Here is an 11,407-nt window from a genome sequence, read left to right on the forward strand (position 1 = left end):
AAGCTATCCTGCCACAAGTAGCCCCACCACATTGCCACCAAGCCCACTCCCCCAGCCCCCCATGATTGCCCCCCTGCCCGCTTCAGCTCCATACTTTAAGAAAAGTCCCGGTGCTCACTGGGTGCTGCTGGGCGGGGAGGCGACCCCTACTGCCCCCCACTGCCCCATGCTGCATGGGGGTCTCTGCCACGAGTCCCCCCACGGGTGCCCTGTCCGAGCCAGATCCGGCCCTTTAAGAACAAAAAAAAACCCGGAGAAAAGCCCTGGGACTTACCACTCCTGGTGTGGCTTCAGGGCTTTGGGGGCTCATGCAGAGCCCCCCCCAACATGCTGCAGGGCAATGGGGGGCAGTAGGGATCACTCCCCCGCGGCAGGAGTGGTGAGTCCCAGCGTTTTTCGTTTTTTCTTTTTTCTTAAAGGGCCAGAGAGCACCCCCAGGGAGTTGGGGTGGGGGGTTGGGGAGATCTTGCAGAGCCCCCCATGCAGTGTGGGGCAGTGGGGAGGCAGAGGGGCTTTCGCCCTGCCCAGCAGCACCTGCTGAGCCAGGGGTTTTTTGTTTTTTTTTTAAAGTGCCGGGACCTGGGGCAGCCATTGCCAGGCTGGCAGAGGGGTGGGGGATGGGCCTGGCCTGGCTGATTTGGAGATTTGGCTGACTCGAATTGGGACAGTGATTTGAATCACCAAATTGAATCCTGTGCACCCTGGAAGTCCCCCTGGTGAGGAATTCCTGGGGTGTGCTGCATCAGGCCTCTAAAACCAGGGGAGTGCCTGCTTGCAAAGCTGCGCCTGGGAATTCCAACTCAGGGCTTGCCTCTGCAGATGGTTGTTTTGGGCTGTCCTCATGCTGGGGTCAGCTGGCACTGGGATCATCTCTCCAGTGCAGCACAGGGCAGCTCAAAGCTGGTGGTCCCAAGGAACAGTCGTAAGAATTGGACCCTGCCAGATTCTAGGGATGCCTCAGACACACTCCTTTTCTCTCAGGCCATTGCTCCAGCACTGATAGCGCGGAGTGGCATCATTGTATAGAAGCTACTTTGTTCACTCTCTTTCCATCCGAGATCTTCATGCATGGGAAAGAACTGCTGTGCCTGGATTAGCTGGCGTTAGGATGACCTTGCAGAGCCAAAGACAAAGGCCATAACCTTTCCTTAAACTATTGTCTTTAAAAAAAAAAAAAAAATCTCTTTTCCTGCACACAGCTGTCCTCCTTCACTTGGATCTGCTCACAGCCCTATAGGTACCACCTTCTTTGGAGTGCCAGGTGCACCTTTTGGCAAGGCCAAAGTTACATGTGGAGCATGCAGCTCAGTCTTACTGTGACCTCCTGGCATTGTCATGTGACAAACAGGGCGTTTTGTGTTGTTCCAGTTTTTCTCTTGCCCCAACTCCTGTGGTTGTTGGGAAATATGGGGATATTTTTTCTGTCACCACAAAAAGTCCAAGCATTCTTCTGCTAATCCCACTTTCCCTTCTGTACTCCTCCCCCACTGCAAACACAATTAAAAGATATTACACCTCTCAATAGTTGCTAAGGTTAGCTAAAACGCTGCCAGCTGGCACCACCTAGTATTCAAGACACTGCAAGTTAGCTGTATCTATTCAGATAACCTCCAGCTACAATTGGGTAATATTGTAGATGGGGGAAACCCTAGAGAAACAGGAAAATCCCTAACTGTTTCTTCATTGTTTGCTTGGGCACTCTGCCACAGTAGGGATGAATCAGAGACACTATGCACATATAAGAACAGCAAAATGTAGCAGTGCATAGGTACTTCCTTTTGCATAAAGAGAGACCCAAAGTATTCATGGAAATGGAAAAGTTTCTTATTTGGGGTTATTATTTTAAATTGGAGTCAGTTTAGATACGTTATCAAAACAAAGACACCAGAAAATGGGAGACGGGTAATTTATCTGAATGCTTCTTTGATGAATTCTCTTTCTCCACTCTCTGGCAAAATGATTATAAAGGAAAAAGCTCAGGAAAGGTAAATGAAAACAAATTACTTTTTAAAACAAGAAATTTGCTTTTAACCAAGTGCCCAACTCTCCCTCCCCATTGTCAGGTGTTTGTGTAAATCCTATTGATTAGCTAAGTAAACTTCCTCAAAGAAAAACAAATTTAGGTTCCACACAAAAGTAAGAAACTTCACTGGACAAACTTCTCTCCTGAGGGAAAGGCTAACACGTGCCAGCTGTTAGTCACATTGCATATAAACTACTGAAAGGTGCTGAGCTATTCTTCCTAATGACCACAGTATAAGAACTGATGCAGATTTCAGTACAATAGATGTATTGTGAGGAGCTCTGCACCTGCATCGGGATGATACCAACACCTCTGCAAACTATTCTTATTGCCATTTTTAGGTGGCTTGAAACATTTAGGCACTCTGAGGGTGAAATCTTGGCTCTGTGTGAGGTTAATGGAATTAACATCAATGGGCCCAGGATTTTGCCACTGATTTTTTTTTTTTTTTTTTCACCACAAACCTCTCGATTTAAAGGAAGTAAAGGAAGGTGAGATTTGTACATAATAGTTAACTAATTTTGTAATTGTGTCTTGAGGAATTTTGACTAGTTCAAGTGAAGTTCCCAGAGCTGTTTAACCACAGCTTTTTCAATAGTCTTCCCCAGAATAGAAGGTTAGGAACAAGGTGATAAAATGCAAAATTGGAAACGAGAGATTGGTTCCCTCCAAAAAAGGAGTTGCCCAACAATCATTTGCCCATTCTTTGAGCATTCTCAGAAGAAGAGCAACACAGTTACTCTCCCACTTCATTTTTATTGCTGCTAGAGGTAGGTGTTCGTTTTGCAGATTTGACAACTGAAGTTTTCCTAATACATCCAGAAACTCAGTGAATGAAAGGGAATGAAATTTTCTCTTCTATGTAGCTCTTCTATAGTATGCAGTAAAAAACCAAAAACAAAAAAAGGATAACAAATCAATGTATTAATCAGCAGCTAAGATTCCATAATAAATTTTATATCAAACAAGTTGTTCCCTTTTCTATTTGTGTTAGACCTGGTGTTACATTTCATTATTCAGGGAACTCTAACTTTTTCCTTTCCACTGAGTAGACTGAGTTGGGAATCTGAGTCTGCAAAATGCCAGGTTGTTTGAGCATTTTTTTTATAAGAAAATATAAATATTTTTATAGAATGCATTACAGCAGATCCGGTCTTGCACATAAAATGTCCCACATTCTAACACTTGCATTACTTCTAATCTCCAGTGGAAACTGGGTCACTGCTTTCTGACCAGCCACCATGCTTAGTGACTTGATTGGGGGTTCAAGCACTTCTGAAAATACTTAAAAATATTAAGTGTAGTGTAACAATTGTATAAAGTAAGGTTGATTTTTCTTTAGGTTGTGTTTCCTAGGCAAAGTTGTAGTCAGCAGTGTAGGGATGCAGCCAGGCACCCAAAGCAAAGTGGAAACAATGACTTCCAGTTACTGTTGCAATTGCAAACCTGAACATGCAGCTGTCAGCAGCAGTGGGGTTTTTTTCCCCCTTTTCCCCATCAAGTTGGTGCCTCCTGGGGTTGCCCCTGTCTTGCCCCTGCTTGTCACTGGTTGTAGTTATATAAAGGTAACAACAGTCTCAACATGTAACTTTCAGCAAACAGGCCCCTCACGTCCAAAATACATTTATCAGCAGTATCATTGTGTGTGAAAGTTTGATGAAATCTTTATTCCATAAAAGCATATGGCTTTCTGTGTTTGTTAACATTAAAGAAAGGTTTTTTTACATCATCGTTCTGGCACATCTGACTTTTATAGTGGATTTTTGACACACTACCAATAGCAGCACTCAGAAAGTAAAGAATAGGTAGGAGGGAATGAGAAATAAAAAAGACTAAAAATCACCCACTGTTTTGTTAGAAATTTTCTAACCTCTGAAAATAGCCATTCCTAACTCAAAAGTTGCACTGGTGATTAGGAAAAATGGGGAATGTAACAGAACGAGGCATAATATTGTCTCAGCTTCGTCCATCCCGTTAGACAATCTTTTTCGAATATCTTCGCAATTTCATTATCAAGCCTTATTTCTTGAGCTAGACTTGATTGATTTCAATATTGATTCTTCATAGATGTAGGTGCTCTTTACAAATTTTTGCATAGCATGAATACTGTTGTTATTTATCTCCAAAAGTGTATTAAGTACCTTCCAAGCAAATTCATTGGGGTTGCCTGCTCATTGATGATGTGCAATTGAAATCCAACTAGTCCATGGTAAAATTTATTCTAATACTAAATTGCATCCCCTATTTACCAATTCATAGTTCTGTGTTTTGAAGGAATTGCTATCATTCTTATAAGGAACATTATTAGAAAGTTAATACCAAGTTTAAAAGTTGATCCTGGACCCACTGAATCAGTGGGAGTAGGATATGGCTGTTATGTGGCAGTGTGTGGTTGAAGACTTGTTTCTGTAAAAATAATTTTGTAATAAACTTTGATGAAGCTGACTTGTTAAAATCTGTTTCTGTTTGTGTGCGTATACTTAGTCACCAATATCTTTTATCCTTTAAAATGGTTATTTTAAATGTCCCTTATTTTTATTTTCAGGGCATTCATTGTAAAAGCAAACCTGCCAGTGAATGTAAGTCGAACATACTTTTATTATTCTTCAAATCCTTGTATGTTATACATTCGTTTTCCAAATCCTATCAACGCTGTGTTGTTATTTGACATAGTATACTTACAGCCAGTTTCCAATAAAGTTTCTTTGAAATAAAACATTTTAGAATTGCTGAGTAAATTACTACAATACTAATAATTTCTTGACCTCTGTGCATTTTGCTCTGTAATTTTCCTTTTCCTGTACAGCTGTTGCTAGAATTTCCCGAGCCAACTTACTTGGATATGACTTTACCAACAGACATTATTATTAGCCATAATGAGAAATGTTATATGAGGGTGGGTGAAAAGATTCCACAAAGTTTTGGAAAGAATAAATTTAAAATACTCCTAAACACCCAGTGACTACTGTACCATGCTGTTGCTAGCATGAGTGAAGTCCCAAGTGCTTGCGAGACACCTTCCAATGTCTTTGCTATTTGTGTTAGGTATCTGAAAAGGCAATTTTATGAACTGTGTAAAAGAAATTGCAAGGAAAGGGGACTGCAGATGGTAGGAGAATTGGTGTTTTGATTCCCTATTCTGCCTGAGCAATACTGGCTGAGGAAGCCTTTGGGCACTGGAGTTAATGCCTCACAGGGTAGGATGTCTGTAAGGCTGCTTGTACATATGATTATGTTACAATATACATGCAAGGAACATTTCCTTTTGTGGGGCTTAATGGAGTCACACTTAACATGTATGCAAGATTTTGGGGTTTTAAATGAGTTTGCCTCATGACAAACTAAAGTACATCCCAATGTAGTTTAGTTTGCAGCATTGCAACTTGGAACGTTGCATCTCTTAATCTGTCAGTTTGCCCCCTGGCTATGGGAGAGGTGGGCAAGCTCCGCTGCAAAAAAGGGTTGGGTCCCTTACTGCTTCTGCCTTCAGCAGGTGCCTGTAGCCACGAGAACACCTGATGCCACCCGGGAATGGGCTGGCTTGCCCCAGGGCCAGAGTGAGGGGTGCGGGGGCAGCAGAAGGGCTGCTCACTTTGGTACCAGCTTGCCCTCTGGCTGAGAGAGAGGCAGGCCACCTCCGCTGGGGAAAAAAAAAGAGGATCAGGCCCCTCACCACTTGGGCCTTCAGTGGGAGCCTGAGGCTGCCAGGACAATACCATGTAATCAGTAACAGAAAAATAAAACACATCATTTCAATTAAAAACTCACCAGTTCAGTTTAGGGTGCATAGAATGCAGCCCTGAAGGACTTAACTCCTGTCATGTGTACAAACACCTTAAGAGTTGCTAGTACTAGAGTTAGAACTGGAGACCATCTTGTACTGGTTCTTGTACAAGTACAGAGATATACACTGTCCATTTGCTGAGGAACTAGCAGTCCAACGATCCTAATCCTATCAGCGTATCTACATGAGTGTAAAGTGCCACCCGTGCAGAGATAACTGCAGGATTGTGCTGCTGTTTGAACATTTTAATGGTTTTTATTACCAGATCTGAAAGAAGTTATAAAAAACACTTTTTTTTCTTCATTCTATCTCACTTGTACATCTGAGAACACAGCCATTGCACGCACAGTCATCTCCACAATTCTACTTCTGTAGTCACAGATCTATTTTTATTGTATATTGTTTGTACTATACAAGTCCCTAAAAAGGTCAATGCTCTATGTACTGATTTCTATATGTAGTCAAAAGATGGGCAGCACCGCTCAAAATTTCCAATCTGGAATCCCAGTACTGGAAATACTTGAACATCCCATTGCTTTCATAGACTTTCCATAGGAGTAAGTTTTAAGTAGACATGTAAAAGCTTTAGGACTGAAGCAGTGATTTCCATCTTTTTGTGTGGGTCCTTTGCACAGCAGTATGAGAGAGAAAATAGTATTAATCAATAGGTAAATGTGATTATAAACCCCATTCGCCACCAATGGTAGGAGAACATAAGGCAATTTTAGTAGCTGAAGCTTCTTTTAATTGAAGGAAGGAAGGAAAGACAGAAAGAAAGTGGTTAGATTTCAGGTTATTGGTATCCTTTTAATAATGCAACATAAAATGTGAACTTGTTACAAAATTTTTGTCTCGTTTGATAACTATTCATCCCTCAGTGTATGACTACACTGATAATTAATTAGGGTTGACTATTAAGGCTAATACCCACTGGACACATCTACACAAGATGCTTAACTGTGCAGTAGCATGGTTTACTGCTCAGTAAATGTGCACATCTACATGTGAGCATGCTTACTGCACAGTAAAAGGCCTTCACTGAAACCTGCAAATGCAGGTATCAAATTTACTCATGATTAATTAATGTGCAGTAATGCACATGTAGATGGGACTTGGGGGCAAATCTGCTCCCAAGTCAGCCCTGCCACTTGGGGGGCTGGCCTGAGGCTAGCCCCAGGGTGCTGGGCTGGGAGCCTCTCCTGCTCTAGGGCTGGGCTGCCTCTATAGCAGCTCCTGCCTCAGGCCTTTAAAAGCCTGCAGGCATTTTGAGCCCTAGGGCACACTAGCAGGGAGCCTGAGGGCACTCCAGGCCCTGTGTCCTCCTGGACAGGCTGCAGGCCAGCTGCCTCAGCCTGGCGATGCTGCCTGGCACTGTAGTGCAGTGCCTTCCAGGCCCACACTGTCCAGGCCTGCAGGCTTCTGCAGGCTGCTGTAGGCTCCAGCCAGGCCTGCCAGCCCACAGGCCCAGTTGCAGGCAGCTTCTGGCTGCAGGGGCCAGCTCCAGCTGCCTGCAGCCCACCCCCAGCAGCTTGTCCTGAGCCTGCAGGTACTGTGGGGCATTGCCTTTGCTGTGCAGCTGCCAGTCCCACGCCAGGTCCCTGTGCTGGGCACTGCAAGCAGCTGTCCAAGCCTGGCAGCACAGTGACAGCCACATGGAGGCCCAGAGAGCTGGCATGGGAGCTCTGGTAGCGTCCGCCTCACTGATGCCTATGCCCAGGTGCATGCCCGCCATCCGGTCACAGGAGGAGAGTAGCAACCTCATGGTGCTGTGGGGCAAGGTGGAAGTGCAGCACCACCTTGAGCAGGGTGGGTGCTCCAACACCCAAATCTATAAGGGGCTGTCAGCCCAGATGTGGGAGTGCAGGCACAACCAGTCGGCATGGCAGTACTGCATAAAGGTTAAGGCCTTGTGGGCACTCACATGTATGAAGGCCCCACTCAGCTGACACTCAGATATATGAAGGCCCCAGGGTGGTCCACAATGGCCTGCAGCACCATGGAGTGAAGCCCCTCTGGCTGTTATAGGGGTGGTCTCCACAGGGTAGGCAGGTGATGGGGATGTGGGTCCTATCCAAGGCCCTGATGCACTGGGGGAATCCCAGGGCAAAGAACCCCCGTCACTACCACCAGGGGGTCATGTATGCAGAGTACCGTGTCCCCAGCATATCCTGGAGGGTGCTGCACACCTTCAAGATGGCCTCCTCTGTGGTGACCTTGCCCACTCCAAACATGTGGCCAATGTACTGTAGCATGGCGGGTGTGGCCAGCTTGAACAGGGTGAGGGCCAGGAAGGTGTTCATAGGGAGGAGCAGCCACATGCTGGTGTCCTGCTGCTCCAGGTGTGGGTAGAACTGCTCCAGGAGGTCCTGGAAGGCTGCCTGGGTCATTCTGAAGGCCCCAGACACTGCTCGTTGTTCCAGGTGTGCTGGACGACATGCAGCTACCAGTTGTGGCTGGCCTGGTGGGGCTGGAGGTCCAAGAATGCGATGGTGGCAGGGCAGTAGCATCCTGGAGTCTGTCACTGGACTGCTGGGGTCTGGTCAGGCTGATGAGGTTGAGGGGGAAGATGCATGGCAGTGGCCCTGGCACGGTGCACAGTGGGTGGACAGGCATTCACTGCATGTGGGGAAGCTGGGAGGGGCAAGACAAATGTGACAGGAGCTATCTCACAAATCCCTGTTCCTGACTTCTAGTTCTTCCACATCCTATTTTCTATCTCTGCTACCCCTATATAGAGACATGCCTGGAAGGAAAGACAAGTAGTTCAAGGACCAATTCCTAGAAGAGCTGCATTTGAAGAACAGGAAGCACAGTGTGCTGTGCAGCAAGCCACAAAATAAACTATAGATAGGTATAGGCAGATCATATGACTCAGACTGAGTGCCTACAGGTTGACTCCAAATGTCTGTCTGTGTTACCTTATCTGACCCATTCTACCCAGAAGTTTAAAACAGCGTATAAAAATATTAATTGAAACCCCTTCTGAATTAATTATGTGGCAGAATCTATTTTAAAAGGACATTGCCCATTTGAAATCTAGTCAATTTTGAAACTGGTGTATATAGCAAGCACATCTTGTTCCCCATTAAAAACATGTTAAACATAAGTTGTCTTGTGAAAGCAATAATAAGTTGATTTAAAAGTGTTGAATCATCATAATGCATCAATCCAGGAGATACTGTGATAAATGAAATGCAAACTGCCTTTGAATACCATAATGGTAAAGTAAAGCAGTACTATTGGATATACCTACAGATACTTTAGGTATCTTTAGTACACCTTTCATAAGGGAGAAATTTCAAGAGCTGCTCTTGGATATCAGGAGGGAGCTAGAAAGTAATAGATTTGTTCTGTAAGAGATTATTATTGTTTCTCCAAACTGAACTTCTTGCCCAAGGCATCAGATTAGTCCAATAACAAATTTCCATTGCTCTTTCATTTCACAACTATACATTTTTCAATCCAAGTATACAAGAGGTTGAGGTGAGTTGTCCAGTGTTTCTGTTTTGCTTACTGCATCATCAGATAACAGAGACTCAGCTGTGCCTGGTCTGATGGGTAGAACACAAGGAAACTATCAACATCTAGAAAAGCAAGACCTTGCTATTGTATAGATGACCATAAAACTGTCTGTTTTCATAATTAGCAAGCTTTTATTAGCCCAATACTGACAGTGAGGAATTGTAACTGTAATCCAGTTATATTTCATAAGCATAACACTCAGGCCAGATATATGTAGCTGGCACACTGTGAAGAAAAGAGTATCTTTCAGATACAGGCAGTCCTTGACTTAAGACGTTTTGAGTTGCAACGAATCGCACTTACCCTGTTTATAAGTTGACACTCTGTTTCGACTTTTTGATATAAGTTTTGACTTTACGATGCTTGATCTGATGCAACCCCATGCCAGCAAACAAGTTTGCTGCGTCGCCCATCTCCCTGGAGAACATCTGTCCAAACTTCCTTTGACATTTTCTTTAAGAAAGCAGACAAGACTTTAGAAAAACTTGCAGTCAAAACTCCTGAGAAGACTACAGCCAAGAACCCTTCAAAAAGTCCAGCAAAGTTACCTCAGAGAAGTCCTTCCAAATCAATATGATTGCTATTTACAATATAAATACATTAATGTAACAATATTACTCATCTATAATTGATTGAGTACAAAATTCTGGGTTATTTTTTTGGTGAAAACAGGGTATCGGGCCTTGCTTTAGGAACCAATCTCCCATTTATTACAATGTTCCTATGGGAAAATCAGTTCCGAGTTACAATGTTTGGACTTAAGATGCAGTTTTTAGGAACCAATTGTGTCGTAAGTCTGGGGACTGCCTGTATCTGGTGGTGCAGGTGAAATCACCAATCAGAAGTGTAAAGTTAGTGTCCCCGCTAAAGTCACATCTACTTGTCTATACCTTGATCTACTCTGAAGTAAGTTATATTCAGATGTCCAAAAAACCAGTATTATACATAGGAGAAAAGTGTTGCATTATAGTTACTACGGAGTCTGGCTGCTACTCTTGTAGAGTTAATGTAGACTTTATTGCTTTTTGGAACCATTTATTTTTGGTTGAAAGCATTAGAGCCTGGTTGTTTTGAGCTGGTGTGCCAGAATGTACAGGAATTTATATTGCATAGTGCAGTGCAAGAAGATGTCTCTAGATTTTATAGGAATTATTTTCTAGTTTCAGCAAAAAAATGGAATGCCCCTTGAATATTCATCCTGCTATAGATAACTCTGAAATATGCTGACATAAGACAAAATGAGGTTAAAAAGCCTGATTGTTCCACTGGTTTTATGTCAGTCTTTTTCTGTTGACTTCAAGAAAATTCTGTTGGCCTAAAACCTGCAAGGGACTGGGGCATAGGTAGTCTGCCTAACAGTTAGACCACAGGAAAAAAACCAGGGGCCTGGGATTGACTCAGAGGATGGGGGCCATAATACCCAACACAGAGGAGAATCTAGCAGCAGAGTCCACAATACATAGGCCGAGTACCAATCTGAGGGATAATCCACAGAGCAAAGTCCAAGACCAGAACCTAGCTGTGGTCAGGAGCCAGGAAACAGAGCCACAGAGAAATCCAAAGCTGAAGTCCAGAAGTAAACCAAAGCCAGGGTCCAGAACCAGGAGAACAAGAGTGCACAAACCAGGAGGCTTGCTACAGGAGAATTAGATCAAAGCTGGCAACTGGCCTGCACACCCAGGATCCCTGCTGGCATTAAATCAGGGGTGGGCAAAATATGGGCTGCAGGCTGGATCTGGCCCTCTAAGGGATTTTATCTGGCCCACAGAAGGTCCCTCAGCCCCAGGCGTGGGAGGCAGCCTTGGCTGTGGCAAATGCTGCTGGTCCTGCTGTCCCTGGGTGCGTAGCAGGGTTAGGGCAGCGTGGCACAGCAGCCAGACTCAGCTTCCCAGCAGCCCTGGTGCTGGTGGCCCCAGCCCCACTGCCAAGCACCCTGGCCTGTGCGCCCCATACTCACCACTGGGGGTGACAGATGGAGCAGGCAGATGGGCAGACTGCCTTCATGGAGACTGGCCTATGACCTCTGTGGGCAAGGCACATGTGGCCAGGCAGATGGGATGGGGCTATGGGTGGGATGG

General features: G+C 44.5%; 1 protein-coding gene across 2 annotated transcripts in view; it reads left to right on the plus strand.

Annotated features, from left to right (window-relative positions):
- Window positions 1–11,407, plus strand: part of IL17REL (interleukin 17 receptor E like) — a 106,948-nt gene that overhangs the window by 41,698 nt on the left and 53,843 nt on the right. For both annotated transcript variants that reach the window (XM_019509315.1, XM_019509316.1), the window contains exon 2: window positions 4,569–4,602. In XM_019509315.1, the coding sequence (XP_019364860.1) occupies window positions 4,569–4,602 (34 nt within the window). The remainder of the gene's footprint in view (window positions 1–4,568; window positions 4,603–11,407) is intronic.

The sequence above is a fragment of the Gavialis gangeticus genome, unplaced genomic scaffold (assembly GCF_001723915.1).
Source record: "Gavialis gangeticus isolate Ggan-Ray unplaced genomic scaffold, GavGan_comp1, whole genome shotgun sequence".
NCBI lineage: Eukaryota > Metazoa > Chordata > Crocodylia > Gavialidae > Gavialis > Gavialis gangeticus.